Below are 19,380 nucleotides of genomic sequence, written 5' to 3'. Positions count from 1 at the left end.
AGTGCAACCTCTCCAGAGCGGCCCTCTCATAAACAAAAACCCCTCTATAACAACATCATCAAAATTTCACTAAGCTGAAATTTACTATCAAATTTACCTCTCCAGAACAACAACCTCTGCATAACAGTCAATATTTTTATCTCCCATAGACTGTTGCTCTACAGAGGTTGCACTGTATTAAATGGCCCTCTTGAGATAAAGGACATAAGGCAATTCGCACCATGGCCTTTTTATCTAAAATCTTTGATGTGTTCCCAAAATTATATCTGTATGTTCAGTCGATTAATTAAATATAAATAACAAAACGAATATAATTATCTTCTTGAATCAGTTCGATTTTGGTAATTTATGTCTTGCTAATGATTTTAAAAATCATATCAAACATGCAATCCTTTTATTCATTTAAATGATAATGCTTGCTTGCATAAAAATGTATTGGCCAGTTACGTAAACTAAAGCTACTTCACCGATAGATAAAGTTATATTCTACTTGCAAAACTAAAATTCATACAGAGTGATATTAATTAAGAAGTGAAAACTTGTATTTTGTACTTAGTGTCGTAGGACTTGTGCGTTTAAAGTCGGTTAAAAAACGCCTATTCAAATAAACACCTGAATAATTAATTTTCTATAAACCTTTAACTGGCAAGTTAAAAATATTGACCCTTCCTATATCATACAATTAAATGGACCTCTCTGATATTATTAAACGGACCTCTCTGATATAATTAAATGGACCTCTCTTATACCATTACAGGGAAATCTCGGAGGGCATTAAACGGACATCTCTTATATCATTAAACGGACCTCTCTTATATCATTAAACGGACCTTTCTTATATCATTAGAGGAAAATCTCACAGAGCATTAAACATACCTCTCTCACATCATTAAATGGACCTCTCGTATATCATTAAACGGACACCTCTGATATTATTAAACGGAGCTCTCTGATATAATTAAACGGACCTTCTAATATCATTAGGCAGAGGTTTCCGATATCATTAAACAGACAGTTTTTATATAATTAAACAAACCTCTCTGATATAATTAAACAGACCTCTCTAGTATCATTAAACAGACTTTTTTTATAAAATGCAACAGACCTTTCTGATATCAGTAAACCGACCGTTTTAAACAATTAAACAGACCTCCCGGATATCATTAAACAGACCGTTTTTATATAATTTTAAACAGACCTCTCTGATATCATTAAACGGACCTTCTGACATCATTAGGCGGATAACTCTGATATCATTAAACAGACAATTTTATATAATTAAACGGACCTTTCTGATATCATTAAACAGACCGTCTTTATGTAATTAAACAGACCTCTCTGATATCATTAAACGGACCTCTCTGATACCATTAAACGGACCTATCTGATATCATTAAACGGACTTCTCTGATATTAAACGGATTTGCCACCAAATGGACATCTCTGATATCTTCTAGTTTTATGATATATCTGAATATAACAACACAGTTCAATGACTTGTAGTTTCAGTTGGAACATTTGATAAAAGAAGTTGTAGGAGGAGTAAGAACTGTCACATAGTTTATAAATGGCTAAAACTAGATATTAAATTAAACAACATTTTTTCTTCAAATTGTTGATTCAATTTCTCACATATCAACTGAAACTAGGTTTCGCAAAGTATCTGGACCAAGTTTAGTCACAAGATCATGAAAGCGTAAGGACATGTGTCGAATAACTGCCAGGCGAAAACGATAGTGTTACATTGGTTGATTACTTAACCATCCTAATAATTTACAGTAAACATTCTTTAAATATAAAATGCTAATTATGTTACTGCTTTTATATATCTTGTTGTAATGATATTTTAAACCTAATTAAACAATAATATATTTTTAATTTAAACATGCACATTTGTTCTATAATTAGATCAATAACTTGAAATAGCGGTAATAATTTGCCAAGTGTGTGTAAAGAAATAAGAAATATTGCGCAAATTGAAATAAAACATTTTTCTGGCAAAGATGGCTGAAGTTTATGGCTCACCTCCAATTTAACCTTATATCAGACAATCCTTAATGTCATAATTTAATAATATTGCTTATGTTTCATTTAAATATTGCAACGAATAATTTGAGCGCATTTGTGGCAGAAAGGTGTGGCAAGTGTTTGTTGATAGTTATAATTCTTTTGTGAGGTGAGTGATTATTGTTCTCACGAAAATATCATTTAGGTTACTTTGGTAATGTGAGCCTTTTAGACTACGAATGTAGACACTTATCATTTTTTTTTCTCACAACAGTAGGTACTTTTGCTGATGACACATTTTTTAAAACTAAACATGCTTTGTTACCTTTAACCCTTACCATGCTAGACACGATTGGTTCTGCCTTTGCGACCAGTGTAGATCATAATCAGCCTGCACATCCGTGCAGTCTGATCATGATCTGCACTGTTCGCTATTCAGTCAGTATTTTTTGGTAAGCACCCTTTTTAACAGTTAATGGTACTGTCCAAACTGGAAGATGGACAAGTTCATTACAGAAATTTAGCCGGGAAAGGGTTAACAAGCTAGCGTACACTGTCAAATAATTTCACACATTTTACGATTTCACTATTTTTTGATAAAGTATAAATGTTTTGTAACGAATGAATTTGATAACGAGAAAGAGAAAAGAATGAATTTGATCACGTGAAAGATAATCCGTTTCATTGCCATCATTTTGGTAAAACACTAGTGTAATAAAGCTTTGAAGTTGATGTCGCTTAATTTGGTCTATAATAGGCAAAGAATGAAGACAGTTTGATGTTTCAGCAGGTAAAGCGTACATGTGATGAAAAGAATATTATAATTTATGTCTTTCCACATTAAATCTATTAAACTCGTTGAATAAAATTGATTAAGTGCTCGGCGGAGTCCCGCATTTTATTATTTTATTCAACTCGTTTAATTAATTAAATATGAAAAAAAATATACTAATGTAATATCCTCTATAACTAGCTACAATATGCATTTGTACTATCAATGAAATAACTGGCAGATTTTTTTAAACGAAAGAACTATCTCCTCACGACATTTAACGTGAACATGTAGTTCTTTTTCATTTCACCAAATAAAATGTATTTCATGAGAATTTTCTGCATTTAAAAATATATTTATATATGCGTATTCTTACGTCTAAGGGTAACAATTGCTTGTTACTTAAAATACTAAAGGAATAAAACAAAACCACCAACAAAGTTTATTATGAAAAGTAACAAATCAAATACATGAAAATGATAACAAGCCGTAAAGTCAAATCTAATTTGCAAGAATATGCTAAATCCTGTCTTAGTCAAATTTAAATCCAGTCAGTAATAATTCTAAATTCCAAAGAATATAAATCCTCTCTTTAGAGATATCATTCAATCCACAATGTTATTGTTTATCTACCAAAATGTTAAATGTCCAAACTGGTAAACGTTTGCTGTTAAGAAAGTTTTTCTCGTTTGGGGCAAACCCTTTACTTTATCTGGGGACCAAACGCCGCTCTTCATGGAATTACACGCCTCAACACGTGTATCATTGAAGGTTTCATGTTCACCGCCGTTTGAATACGGATGTCTCTAAATTGCTTTTTGTACTTTAAGCATGTGTAAATGTTGAGTTCTGCTCAACCCGGGGCTAGAGGGCGTGGACGGTAGCATGCATTTCCACTACCGACCATGAACAGGCTCAATCAAACCGAGCCTGCAACATTTTTGTTTTTGTCGTGTTGAGCCACCTGTGAAGTTTCTACTTTTCTCTATTTCAATAAGACCTTACTTAAGTTCTGTCCTGTCTTCAGACTGTTTTCTCTTTAAACCATAATGGAAGTTTCCAGCGCTTTCATGTATCACAGAGAATGTAAAGAAGATTCTAGAAAAGGTCAGAATAACCCAGACTATAAAGTATTGTAAAACTATTTATGATGAAACAGTCTGGAAAAGTTTAAAACATAGAATATAAATAACTTATTGACTCGAAACTGGGACAGGGTTTACAGTAAACGTATGGATAACGCATGGGTTTTTGTGCGTGTAATAACATCTGCAGAATCCCGAGGGATTGGTTGTTGTCGAGCCCAGTAGGGATTCTGAAGATGTTACAACGTAAAATAAACACGCGTTAACGCTTTTGTAATCATCCATCAACGTCATTAAATTCCCATGAAACATGCGGGAATGTGTATGTTGTTTTTACACGTCGACGTCATTTCCTTTTGAATTATATGTTTTCGGGCCGTAATGCTTTTGCTCTTTGCCACGAAACGCGAGAATCTCTCTTAGTGTGGGGTATCACATGATCAAAATAATCTCTGAACCAAAGTTATTTTTTTGAAGAACATAAATAAATGTCCCAACATGATATAATATGGAATTTAGACATAGCCTATCATATGACAAATGAAAAGTGTTAAATGATTATGTAGTTAACAATGATGGTATATTTCCTGTAATTACAAACACTAAGGAAAATAAGAAGACTCAGTCTCTTGAAGTGTTCCAGGTAACCAGAGGGTAATTGTGATTGAAATCTATGTGGTTTTAAGATACATCTATGCTGCCATATGATAGGCTATATTTTAGATTTACAGCAAAACTTGCATCAAACTAATCCCATATTATTCATAAATTTATTTTGTTTTAGAGATTATTTTGATCATGTGATTCCCTACAGTGTCTCTGTTAACAAACGTTTAACACCCCCGAAAAATTACAAAAACAGCAGTTTTATGCTGGAAAATAGAAAAATAATAAGAAGCATGATGAGGAATGACATGTACCTAAGAGTATAACAATTATTTGTTTAGTGAAAGATGGCCTAGTATAGATTTAAAATGAATTTTACTCGTTTTACATGTTACATTTTAAAGGTATAAAGGTATCAATGCCCATCTTTCACTAAAATATTTCATGTTTAGATATTTACTTCTAATATTGAAAATCCTCATCAAATGTATTTAATTTTACTAGGTTTTTGAATCAATTGTTTATATATAGCTACATTCATAAATGAAAATTAAAACTCAGGTTTAAGTGGTAGTAGACATTTAAACTGTGTTATGCTATATACATGTGTTACATGCGCACTATTTCAAACCTAATGCACAGCACTGTTAACACAAATTAGCCGTTAACTTTATGTTTACATAAACTATATGTAGTTACTGTATGAAATTTGAGACTAGTATACCATAAATAAAATGGAGATATCGTAAAATTTACTATAAGTGTGCATACTTCGAATTTGGAATTTCCAGTATGGCAGTTACAATATAATGTTCTAAAAGAACTTGCATATTAAAATTTACTACATGTAATTTTAACCTTTGCCCTGCTAAAGTTCAAAAAATGAACTTGTGCATCATTCAATTTGGACAGTACCAATTATTATACAAAGGGGTGTTCACTGAAAATTTACTGACTGAATAACAAACAGTGCAGACCATGATCAGCATGCACGGACGTGCAAGCTGATATTGGTCTGCACTGGTCACAAAGGCAAAATCGCTTGCCGCCAGCAGGCTAAAGGTAAAAGATATAGACAAAATATCACAATATCTAGAGGTGTACTGGTCAGGAACCCAGGCAATCCTTGCGTGTATCAGTGCTATACACTGGGCACGTTAAAGAACCAGGCTGTCTTTTTCGCAACGAGCTAGGCTAAGTTAGCCGGATAAGTCTGTATCTGATTTCTGATCTCTCTGTCGTGGGGGCTTTGTCTCACTCTGTCCCTCTGGTCAGATCTCTCTGTGTCTGTACTAATAGAGGATGAATTATGCGCCCTATGTGGGTGCATTTGAACTATGTAAAGCGCTTTGGGCGCTATATAAATCTGGTATAATTTAATGTACAACGCCAGTGAATATTTGTTTAATAGAAAAGAGGAAAAACACTCGAGCTAAGAATTTTTTTATCTTTCAAAATTCTTAACCCCTGTTATCATGTTTTTCGGTTGAAATACATTCACATTCATCAAGCTTACGGTATTGCAAGCCAATCCTGGAAAATGTTATAGTGGCGTTGATTTGCATAAGTAAACACATGACAAGCTTATTATTAAAACTGGCAATTTGTATTCAAGGAATTCATTTTTTGATTTTGCTTATTCGATTCAGACATTGACTTAATTTGAAAGAACATCTTAATTTGTAGGTCTTGTAAACATGACGGAGACGGAAATGACCAGCCTGGAAGAGATGTTAATGGAACATGACAGAATCGAGAATGAAATTTCTGAAAGAGTAAGTGCTCATATTTAAAAAATAAATACAGCGAAATATCGATAGGAGCGCCGGTCACGATATCACGTACATATGGCAAATTAACAGTCGTCACTAGTTCTGCTGTCGGTAGCCAATAAGAAGTCAATAAAGTAATTATTTGTTAAATGAAAGAGACGCATGTTAAAATCTTTTACTGGTCCCAATCACAATAAGAAATCTCCTTCACGACTTTAGTGTTGTTATAAGCACGTCTGATTTTTGAAAAAAAATCTACAAGCAATTGTCGCACTTGATCATCGGCATAGGCGTTAGTTAAGGTTTTTGTTTAGGTTCATTTCTTGTCAAAAACTATAAAAATTGTAGCTTTGAACTTTTAAACACTTATTCATCACCATTAGATGTGCAAGTAACTGTAACATGTATTTTGTAAGAATCATTGTCCTTGTTTTACCTAAGAAACTGGAATTTCTTAGTTAACCTTTAGCATGCTAGATAAATTGTCGTCTGCTGGAAATGTCGTCTGCTAAAATTGTAAAGTTCATTCAGTTTGCTCCAAAATTGGAAGAAATATTGTCAGAGTAGCAAACAGCTTGGAACCTGATCAGACGCCGATTTAATCGGCGTCTGATCTGGTTCCAAGCTGTTTGCAAAGGCTGTTAATTTCTTTGTAAAGCCTTCTTTTCTTAAATGATTTAACTGCAACAGCTCTTTGACGTTGCAGACTTGTTTATCATCATTAGTTATGTATGTTGACCAAGAACTATTACTGATATGCATATTGCCCGGATTGTAGCACTAAATGTACTTTGAAAATTAGAATTTCTTTGTGAAAAGGATTTTGTTTAGGTTATCTTTTCATAAATACTGTAAGAGTTATACCTTTGAAACTTTTTCTTTAGTTTATTGTCATTCGAATAGTAAGTAGGCCAAGTACGATAACTCTCTCTTTCATTTTGTCAGAATTATGGCACTTTTTTTTACTTAGAAAATTGGTATTTTTTGGTTAGCTATTTGTTTAGGTTAAACTTTTTGGAAACTATAGCTTTGAAACTTAATACATTTTTGTCTTCAATGGGTGAGTAAGAAGGCAAAGAACCATAGCTATTTTCTTGCATATCATTGTCTTATGTAAAGCGCTTACAGACGAGTGTTGGCACCCACAGGCGATGCTCTTGTTATTTCTGATCCTGTAGGATCATAGCGTCCATTCAATGTTACTGTATGTCAGAGTTCCGCTTAATGTTTAGGGGCATGAGAGATGCTGCAAATTTTATCACCACTCACGAACTAGCAAACTGAAACAGAGTCTGCTCTTTTTGACTGGTTGCATGCTTTCGCTTCCAAAGGATCTTTACAAGGGATTTAATTATTAAAATATACCCTCATGCTGCAAGCTCAAATGTTTGTATCTCCATTAGATATTTTCTGTCATCAATCTGCCATCAACAGATGAAAATGACTAAAATCTATTTCAGTTTCAAGCTTTGACACGTAGAAGTAGTGTAATGGAGATACGGGATAGAATGCGGGCACTTATCACCGAAAATGCAAATCGTGTCGAGACGCTTCAAGAAAATATTGACGCTTTAGAGGCCGAGAAAGAAACAGCTGAAAGAGAAAACCAAAGGCTTCAGCAAAGGTTGGACGAGGTAGTTACTGGTCACTTTCAGGAACATTGTGTAGAACTACGTTGTGAAGCTGGGTTTAAATAGAACTCTCAAAACACAAGTAACATGGGAGATTTTGAGGTTAAATTTGCTTTTGGTTACAAACTCAATTTTATCATCTTGGAGCCTTGTTTGATACACTTTATCAACACAGAGAAGGCAACACAGACTGATTATGTCTCAAATGGTGCCGGTCCTGAGAGGGAGTTTTTTTAAAACATAATTTATTTATCATTTACTCTATTTATTTAAAAATAGAAAAGGCCTTCCGACGTAAAATTTAGCAAACCTGGAGTCGTTACAGTCGAGACAGAAAGAACAATAATTGATAATATTTGTTTCACTGCTGTTGATTGACATCACGAGTCGCACAAATGCTAGTATATATCTACATATGTACATATTTATATTTACTGCCAATATTTGATAGAAACGAGGTTGTAATTTTCATTAACAACATAACAAATGCATATCTATGATGATCGTAACTTCAGGAACTGGAAATGAGACATAGATCAGAGCAGGATCTGAAAAGAACTATCCAAGATCTTGAGAGGAAGGTACAGCCACTTGAGCGGAAATGTTCAGATCTTGAACGAGAACTGCAGGAAGCGGTTAGTTATCAGATGAGTATTGTCACGTGATTTATCCATTTAGCGTTGCGAGTTTGAAGTATCAGTCAAAAGACTCGAGATATAGGATCTTTAACATTTTATAACCACAGTTGAAACCTTTGAAGCTAATTCAAATCTACAAATACCCCCTCCCCGACCCTCCCCCGCCCCCCCTCAAAAAAAGTAAACAATATTTTATTAGTTGGGAAACTTCATATATAAAATAGCTGAAAACTTAGTTTTATCACAAAAACTGCGGCTATATAACCTTTTCGGACATTTCAGAGACAGAGAGCCGAGACCGCAATGGAAGAAATTCATGGTTTAAGACAGGAAATAGAGAAAGAGAAAATAGATAGGAGAATTACCTTGGTGAAACTTGAAAATGATGCGACAGCTAAAGAAAGATCCTTGAGAGAGGTAAAGTAATTTCCGTTAGTGCAGTTCTGTAATGACAACAAAACAATTACACATTGTTTTTTACGTGTAATAACATCTGCAGAATCCCGAGGGATTTGTTGTTGTCGAGCCCAGTAGGGATTCTGAAGATGTTACAACGTAAAATAAACACGAGTTAACGCTATTCTAATCATCAATCAGCGTCATTAAATTCCCATGAAACATGCGGGAATGTGTATGTTGTTATTACACGTCGACGTCATTTCCTTTTGAATTATATGTTTTCGGGCAGTAATGCTTTTACTCTTTGCCACGAAACGCGAGAATCTCTCTCAGTGTGGGGTATCATATGATCAAAATAATCTCTAAACCAAAGTTATTTTTTTTGAAGAACATGAATAAATGTCCTAACATAATATAATATGGAATTTAGACATAGCCTATTATATGACAAATGAATACAAATGTATTGTTCTCTGTGCTTCCGACGGATCTACTTTTCAGATTATATTTACTTCACAACAGCGGGTGTTAAGTGCTGTGTGGCAGCCGTAAAAAGTCGCCCCGACTTCATCTCAGTGTTGTTATATTTCTGGTCCTTCGGGATCATTGATTTCAACTCATTTAGATTTGAAGATCGAATACTGCTTAAGCCGGTGCTAGGGGGCGTGGGTAGTGTTGCATTTTCCATTTTAAAACTGGCAATTTGTTCTCAAATAAATGGTTCACAAACATAAAACGAGGGCTATCGTAATGACGCGATATTTACAATGCTACCATAGACTCTTAAAGTTTTCAACATATTCATTACCACCAAGTTTGGTATAGAATGTATATACGACACTAAAAATTATAAGTGAGTGAAAGTATATGTTAGATATTGGCAAAATGACAATAAGAATGTTGATTTTCTTCATTATTTCAAAAGAGTTGCAACGGTTTTGTCTCTTCTGCACAATATGACTGGTTACAAATCATATGTCAAGAAGTTTGTTCCACTGTTCACATGCAAAGGATCCACATATAATTGAGCCGCACCATGAGAAAACCAACATAGTGCATTTGCGACCAGCAAGGTTCCAGATCAGCCTGCGCATCCGCGCAGTCTGGTCAGGATACATGCTGTTCGTTTTCAAAGCCTATTGTAATTAGAGAAACCGTTAGCGAACAGCATGGAACCAGACCAGACTGCGCGGAGGCGCAGGCTGGTCTGGTTCCATGCAGGTCGCAAATGCACTATGTTGGTTTTCTCATGGTGCGGCTAATTGATTTTTGAGAGATACAAATTCGCTGAGTCGCTTTAATATCACACATTTTGTAACATTTTCAATTATTGCAAGGGAACCGCCTTTGATATGGCCCATCGCCAAAGAGCTTATATGTAAACATGCCAATAGAGATAATATTTAGCAAAAATAAACTATTCTTCTAATTAAGAATTTATACCAACTCGTATATGATATAAGTGTTTGATCACATACTATCAATTTATTGTTTAAATTTTATTGTAGGCTGAACTGGAAAATGCTAGGCTGAAAGAAAAAATAGACAAATGTGAACGAGAGTGCGAGAATAAGGGTCGTAACATAAGCCTTCTTAGAGAAGAGAACGCGAATCTAAAAGCAGAGATAACAAAAATTGATATCAAACTGGCTTCTGAAGGACAGAAGTTCAAAGAAAGGTTAGGCTTATGCATGTATGAATAAAACTTTAAAAGCATTCAATGATTTGAATACATTCCATGTTAAACCTCAAAGGCTTGACATTTATATAATGGTCAGAAAGATATATTAGTTCCGTGGACGTCATATCTTGCACGTGCATTTTACAGCTTGCGTTGTGACAAGACCTTAAGACGTTTGCTGTGCTATTCAGTTCTGCTTTGAACAACCTCAGTCAATGAATGTTTCCTATTTATCGGTTTAACACATTTGTATTTAAACTAAGCTGTAAAATGATACTCTTTATTTTTTCCTGATAGTATGAAATATCGAATATTTAATGTCACAAATACGTACTTCATACACGCCGAAAGTTTCACAACAATGCACATATTCATATTACCAACTGGTTACTGAACTCTTTAGCCGTGCTTAATATGCAAGGCAGTCCGTTTGCATTTCTTCACACATTGCATAAACATGTGTGAGGCATTTTAAGGGAGTGTATGCCATATGCACTTGAAACAAAGCCAATGCATGTCACGCCAATATAAGTTTGCATTAGCTGTGATTCATATTTATTTTTACTGTGGTATTTGAGTTCATTCGTTCTTGAGAAATTTATTTATAATTCACGTATGTTATTATTCATGGAAAGCCTCGACTGTAGCCGTATGCGTTTTCATCCTCTAAGTGCAAATTTAACATGCAATAAACCTTAATTTTGTCCACAGAGTGGCACTGAATTACTTTTATCTGCAGGATATCAGAGATGGAGAGACAAACTTTGCGCTGGGAACAAGAGGTAAGTACAAGTTGCGGAAGGTTGAGAGACGAACCTTGCACCAGGCACAGGAGGTAAGTATAAAAAACAAATACGAGTGGTGCAGAGACGAACCTTGCAACCAGGAACTGGAGGTTAGTACAATATGTCAGAGATGGAGAGACGAACATTGCGCAAGGAACAAAAGGTAAGTTCAATATGTCTGAGATGGAGAGACGAACATTGCGCAAGGAACAAAAGGTAAGTTCAATATGTCTGAGATGGAGAGACGAACATTGCGCAAGGAACAAAAGGTAAGTTCAATATGTCTGAGATGGAGAAACGAACATTGCGCAAGGAACAAAAGGTAAGTTCAATATGTCAGAGATGGAGAGACGAACATTGCGCAAGGAACAAAAGGTAAGTTCAATATGTCTGAGATTGAGAGACGAACATTGCGCAAAAAACAAAAGATAAGTTCAATATGTCTGAGATGGAGAAACGAACATTGCGCAAGGAACAAAAGGTAAGTTCAATATGTCAGAGATGGAGAGACGAACATTGCGCAAGGAACAAAAGGTAAGTTCAATATGTCTGAGATGGAGAGACGGACATTGTGCCAGTGACAAGAGGTAAGTTCAATATGCCGGAGATAGAAAGAAGAACCTTGCGCCAGGAAAAAGAGCTATGTACAATATGCCGGAGATGGAAATGCGAACCTTGCGCAAGGAACAAGAGTTACGTACAATATGCCGGAAGTGGAAGGACGAACTTTGCCCAAGGAAGAAGAGGTAAGTATAAAATATTAGAGGACAAGAGACGATCCTTGTTCCAGGAACAAGAGGTCAGTCGAACCTTATACCAGGAACAAGAATTTAGAGGTAGAGAGACGAAACTTTCGCCAGGAACAAGAAATAAGTAGAAAATGCCAGAAGTGGAGAGCAGAACCTCGTGTCTGGAATAAGAGGTAAGAGGTTGAGGAACAAACCATGTGTCAGGAATGAGAGGTAAGTAGAAAATGCCGGAGGTGGAAAGACGAACCTTGCGCCGCAGTATTTTAGGCGGAGAGAAATAGTGAAAGGCTAGGTAAGCCCATGGCATTAGACTCATTAACTTTATTGATGTTGCAATATATTGTTAACGCCCAAGTTAAGATAAGTTATGTAATTCGGTAATATATTACAACAAAAAGCTTTGTGATATGAGGGGAAAAGACTAATTCTTTGCTACACCTGCAGAAACAGAATGAAAGCGAAGGTTTCTATATGCTCTTGTAAACTAGATACAATTTTTACGTTCCCTTACACAATAATAAAACCAGACATGACCGAAACAGAGTAACACATATGTTTTGTATTCAGTTTTACTTAAAGACATTTGTACGCCCTACATTTTAACTGTTTGTCAGTGGACATAATGCAAAGTGTCCACCTTTACAGACATACTTTCTATCGAGGTAAATAACTTAGGCCATAGTTGGAACTTTGTTCACAGTGAACATGATGAAATTGTTCATTAGGCGTATTGTTTCTTCTTTTATACAAAATGAATAGTGAACCTCAGAACTGTCACAGTTGTCAAACCTTAAATTCTCAAGCAAATAACGGATTTTACATCCAGTAATAAGGATATATATTTCCTGAAGTAGGATTTCAAGAGACTGTGTTAGTACCATTAAATATTGCCCTCGTCGAAAGCAAAAGCATCTTAAATACTGCACTCATCTACAGAGGCAAACGATACATTCTCATTTATTTCTTTCAGAACCGTGATTTGAATGATAAACTTGCACTTGCAATGCGTATCATTCACGACTACATACGAAAGAGTGTCCTTACCAGAGAAGAATTCAGTAGAATTCGTGCAAGGCTGGATGCAGTTGATCGTGAGGAAACCATGAATAGGGAGCAACTTGAACGCGATTTAAGACAATTCAATACACGATATTAATCCGTTTAGAAAGACTGACAACTGCTATGGTTACATACAATGTTTTAAGCTTTATATGCTCAGTGTATTCTATATAGTACATGTACCAGTTTGTTTTTATGATTAGCGCCGGAAGATTGTGAAAACAAAACATATAGCTATATTTACTTTTCATCGTTTTCTTACGCGCTGTCTTATTTTTCTGTTTCTTTCACTCGTTGTTGCTTAAATTCGTCAGTCTTTTTATGGATATAATTTAAGTTTGTGTTTGATAAATGCGTTTTCAAAACAAGTGCAGCCAGTTCAGGAAAATCATTTGAAATATTACTGAAACAGTTGAGTAAGCTGAATTTCCTTAGTTGTAGAGAACCCCCTATAAATTATAAAAATGGACTTTAATGAAAACGTATGTACATCATTTCAAAGACATAAAAAGATACTCTTATCCTTTAACGTTTTTCTGACATAAACATTGTGACGTAACGACTGCGCGCATAATACAATCAGGTAAATGCATGAGATACTAAGATGGTTATTTAACTTAAAAGATCAAACAGCCCTTCACTCGTGAACATTACTAATAAAATACTTACTTGGTGGGAAGTTTAGCTCTTACTCTGAGACAAACATTCCAACAAACAAATATTCTTTATATCTTGGCATATCTTACTGTTTTTTTTTCTTCTTATTACATATCGAGTGGTGAGTGCAAAAGAGATCTAAGTGCACATAGAAAGAGAGGCACTTAGACTTTTTTCGCACTCATACCATTTTATATACCACCAGTAAGAACCTATGTCTATTCTTGTGTTTATTTTCGGCAAGATATAAATTTACAGGTTCTTATCTTGAAATAGATGGCGACAAAATGTTACATATTTTTTATCACCTTAGCATTTTGTATGCAAAAAATTATATCCCTTAGCTATTCTGGTTTATTGCCTAAATATTTTGTATGCAAATAATGATGTCCTTCAGATATTTTTGTTTATCACTGCGAAGATTTATGTTCTGCAGCTACACTTATTCTTCACCTTGGCATTTTGCAAGCGAAGTTTCTTCGTGTGAAAACAGCATATACTAAATTGGGCATAATTTGTTCAAAGCAAATTTATATCTTCGACATTTGCGAAGTTCCATCAACGTCTATGCTATTTTAACAATTAATGAGCTAATAGGAAGACTGAGGCTTTTAAAGTCTTAGTCTCAAACTTACAGCGTTGACGAATACTATCCCTGGTATTCAGTACGATCATCATAATGATGAGCATATCATACAGACATATATTCTCAAAAATGTATAGAGGTTTATCATGGTTCCCTGGCCGACCTGTCACAAACCTCTTGAAACACAGACAAATGCGTATAACAACTTTAGCTTATTCTTGTGTTTACTTTCGGCAAGGTAAGCGTAAGCTGTTCATATCTTTGACAAATGTCATAGGGTTTTCACTAGACCATCATCTACTGCAGTTCTATTTCAAAATAATGAAATATAAAAGTTTCAAAATTCTATTAAAATATGCATTGTATAACTTATATTATTGTAGACATGACTATTTAGGGAGAGTGTTTTGCAGTTGATTGTTGATTTTTGTGTGTTTTAATACAGATGCTATAAGTTAAACATTATGCCCGTAAATAAGATAATACATATTTTCTTATAAATATGTGCTCTATTTGAATATGTTATAATATTAAATGTCCATTCTGTTTGCCATTCTTTTGCATTTTTACTTACACATACTTTTCCGTCTAGAAATTAGAAGATGAAGCAAATTGGAGTGCTTTCAGTACTGAGTCTACTGGACGAGTTGAATGTTATGATAACACGTACGTCTTTGACGAAAATCATGGCGTTTTATAAGTGTATAACTTCAAACAGGAAAATAAATAATATCACCGACCTTACGAAGGCCGAAGACCGCCGGATTGCTTCCTCACACGAAATAATTTTACAACACTGGCGATGTTCGAACGTATTGCTGCGGGGGTTCGGGATAGGGGTGGGAATATGTAAGTAATTCGAAGCCGGCGACAGTATCTTTAGCACACATCAGAACAAAGAAGCAACTTCCCCGATATCTGAAAAAATAGTGTGTTCGTTACTGCATGTTTTACCTAAGTTGTTCTCTGTTATTTACAAGTCTGTTTTCCAGACTCGGATTCTAACTCACACAAGAAGTGTTCACTTTTATTATTATGCCCCACTTCGAAGAGGATTGGGTATACTATCTTGGTCATTGTCTGTCGGTCAGCCGGTCTATCTGGACCATTTGCTTACCGATCAATATCTAGAGAATGCTTGGTCTCACAAAAGTCAAACTTTATAGGATATCTGTATCATTATATAACCTCTATCATTTTGAGTGTCACTAGTTCAAAGGCCAAGGTTGCAGTGCCCTTGAGACAGAAATCGGTTTTTGCTCATGAATAAAAAAAAGGCCTTAGTCTACAGTCGTCAAACTTCATAGGATAATTGCCTGTGGTCAGTACATCAGCTGTTTTGTGTGTTAGTACGTCAAAAGAAAAGGTCACAATGACTTCGAGACTGAAAAGGGTGTCCGCTCAGTAACGAAGAACGCCTGGGCTAACTGTTATCAAACGTTTCGCGGAATAGGCCATCATGGGGTGGGGACACACATACATTTTAAATGCAAAAAGGGAGATAATTTATCAAAAATACAACAAGAGTTATAGAATGTATGCCACTTAATTGTTAGTATCATGAAGAAGTGTGTGAAGTTTCTTTAAGTTGTGAGGTATACTTACTGGGATACTGACTCGCTGATAATCGCGAATAGAATTTTACTGAGAAAACAATAGTGCAAAAAGTGGCATACTTCAGCATAAATGATCTTTGTCTTTAGTATTATCATTTCAATGAAGCGTGTGAAGTTAGTTTGATTTAATTGTTATGTTTACTTACTGAAATACATTTGTACTTACTCGCTGACAATTGCAAATATATTTTTGTTCGTACATGTACACAAAGGCAAAATTTCATCAAAATGAAAGCAATTGTCATTTAATACTTATTAGGGAAAAGACATTTGTAAAGTTTCGATAACAATATATTAAGGCGGCACTGACGTCGGGGTATATCAATAGTTCTTGTGACATTCAAAACCAAAATTTTATGCTAACAATATATCAAATCAATAAATATGGGGTGCCCCTACTGACACTATTTCAGCCACGGCATGGTCGCGAATGTTGGCAGAACCACCAACATTCCGTAAGCTATCTGCATGACTTCCACACACGGAAGAATTCTACAAACGAGGCGAGATTTCGAATGAACAGCTGCAGCGAACAAGCTGAAGAACTCGGACAGGGGGTGGAGGTCCCTTCATTTAATAGAAGCTAACATTTTTATATAATGTAATATAATGTAGATCATCCACATGTGTCATATATATTTAAGTGAATCAACACTTTATTGAAAATCAAATTGGTTCGCACTAAATTGGACATAAGGCTCTAGCTTTACATACGCAATAAGCGGATAGCATAAAACCTCTGCATGAAATAAACTACCATTTAATAGCGTTCATCCCACTGGACTCGAACGTAGAATACTTACGGTCCATAAACTAATGTACGTATGGCTTTAATATCAACAGAAGTACAATCATTATTTTCAAATATAATAACAACTGTTTGTAAAACACATCTGCCCGAACCCCATGATGGCTTATTCAATTTTCAGTCCCGATATCACTATCATGACATTCAAATTTTATCTACTAGCCCCCCACAATAACTGTATTCAGAGCCGGTATTTATAGTATATTAAATAGTTTACAAGGTCTGTCCCAATAATCATTATCAAAGACGGCCGATTGCCATTTTTTTTACATACATAATATTTTGTCTGTTTAGAAAAAGAACAAGAAATGTCTTTTATCAAAAAAAAATAAAAAAAAAATAACTTTATAAAAAAGTAATGTTTGTGTGCTTTTATTAATGTTTGATATACAAAAGTCATGTATTTTATGTAAGCGATGCAACCCTTATAATGCAACAATATACAATTTATACATGTATGTATCCAAACTGTTAAGGACGGTTACTTGAAATATGTCAGACCTGACACTTGCTAGGGTTAAACACCGTGTCCCACATTTCTTCCAGTTTTTCTAATTGCTGGAATAATGCTGAAGGGTTTTGTAGTCTGAAATGGAGTTGATGTTGATATAAACGGTCGTATCATCAAGGAAGAGTTGCACCCGAGAGGTAACAGAACAAGGGAGGTCATTGAAATAATTCCGGAAAAAAAACAGTGGACCAAGAATTGAGCCGCTGTGGTTCACCAGATGTAATAGGAACTTGATCCGAGAAAACACCATCGAGGACAACAGTTTAAGAACGACCTAGAAAAAACGATTTAACCCAATTATTTACCTGCGGGGAGACTGCATACTATTGCAGCTAGTATGAAGGTTTTAGATGGCTAACCTTGTCAAAAGCTTAAGATCCGAAGAAAATCAGTTTATTCGCCCTCGCTCAATGAATTTATGAGATATTCAGAGAGATCAAGGAGTTGAGTTGCACAAGGACGTCTATCTCAGAAGCCATGCTGCAAATCATAAGGGATGCTATTTTTTTTTGTAAAGTGAGAAGTGAGGTTAGATGTCTTAGAGATAATATGCTGGTGTCATCCTTCTCAAACAGTGGTGCCACATTTGCTTTGGAAGAGAACCAGTAGGTAAAAACTTTAGACATTTAATTACAGTATAGTGTTTCTCATTGAGCTGTATAGAAACAGTATAGAGATATATATATCGGCTCAAACAAAATAGTTATATGATATTTTGGGTTGCCAGTGGGAAACTTGTTTTAAACATTTATATCATTTTGGATATAAAAGAAATATTGTTTCCATGCGATAAAGCAGTGAAAGGACAGATACTCGTGCATTATTGCAAAATATAATGGCGTTGTGTGAAATCTCGGGTTTTCCTGCGAAGATGTTAATCTCGGTCAAAGAACCCAATGCACTTGAATCGGTCCTTTAACTATTACTAAACCGATAAATGACACTACGCCATTACTTATGGTTAATCAAACAAGCAGAATTGCCTTAATGAGATAATTATTGTGTAATTAATGAGATATCTTTATTTATAATATGAATGACTAAAACTAAATTTATATCAAACATAGATCTCGTATAAACACAATCTTATATCAATACAAAAAGAATATACACTCCCCATTCTGTTCAATATAGTATGTTGATAATAAAATTATTTCAGCTATGCTGAATTTTAAACTTCCCGTTTAAAAGCTCTGATGATTATTGATCATTTATCATCGACGTAAACTCTATTTACTGATTTTGGAGACCATGTTACGTGCCGTGTGAAGAGAATCAGCAACAAAGAACGGCTGAAGGATGCACCACAGAAATAATTGCTTTGCAAAAAGATTTGCATAATTTGAAATTCCGCCGCAACGCTTTAAAAAAGAATGGTCAAAACTGTGAATTGTTCATCTTGATGAAAAACGCGCGAATAGCTTTGGAAAAAGTTTCAAATGATCTAGTGCTTCTAACAGAAAATGGAAAGGTTTAAAAAATTAAGTACGAACCATCTGAAAAAGTTGAGAATATGAAAAAAAAAACATATTAAAGAACTAGGAATTTTGGTTGTCAATGGATCTGAGACTGAAGATCAAAATGAGACGGGTAACTTACGAAATACATTTTTGATACTAAAACAAACAAATCATTGAGTGATAGTGATAATAATGGGCTTACTAGTAAAATGGAGTGTTTTATTTAAATTGCAAATTATTTTAGCTCCATTCTTAGAAACAACTCTATTGACCATAAGTAGTGCAACATGCATTTACTTGTTATCCATTATACCATTGTGCAGGCATGTTAGTCACAAAGAAATGAAATAGTGAAAGAGAGACCACTCAAACACATCATGTATTTATGTTATACTATTCTTGGTTTCTGTGATAATGATATACATGTATACTACATCTTTTCTGTATTCATCAGGAAAAGAAAGACATTGACAAAAAAGTGCGGGTAAAATATTTAGTTTTATGATACAAATGGTTATGCATTGATTTAAGATATGACGTATGGATAAATGGTAATCT

At 34.8% G+C, this 19,380-nt stretch overlaps 1 protein-coding gene across 1 annotated transcript; it reads left to right on the top strand.

Moving 5' to 3' along the window:
* The first annotated feature begins 2,039 nt into the window (after nt 1–2,039).
* LOC123527532 (chromosome partition protein Smc-like) lies at nt 2,040–14,175 on the top strand. The gene is made up of 8 exons (XM_045307050.2): nt 2,040–2,176; nt 6,157–6,245; nt 7,703–7,876; nt 8,389–8,508; nt 8,794–8,928; nt 10,419–10,588; nt 11,331–11,373; nt 13,096–14,175. The coding sequence occupies exons 2-8, from the start codon at nt 6,168–6,170 to the stop codon at nt 13,279–13,281; spliced, it is 906 nt and encodes a 301-aa protein (XP_045162985.2). The 5' UTR covers nt 2,040–2,176; nt 6,157–6,167; the 3' UTR covers nt 13,282–14,175.
* The last annotated feature ends 5,205 nt before the right edge of the window (nt 14,176–19,380 follow it).

The sequence above is a fragment of the Mercenaria mercenaria genome, chromosome 14 (assembly GCF_021730395.1).
Source record: "Mercenaria mercenaria strain notata chromosome 14, MADL_Memer_1, whole genome shotgun sequence".
Taxonomy (NCBI): Eukaryota; Metazoa; Mollusca; class Bivalvia; order Venerida; family Veneridae; genus Mercenaria; species Mercenaria mercenaria.
Note: the sequence above shows the minus strand (reverse complement) of the source record. Positions and strands in the feature narration are given on the sequence as shown.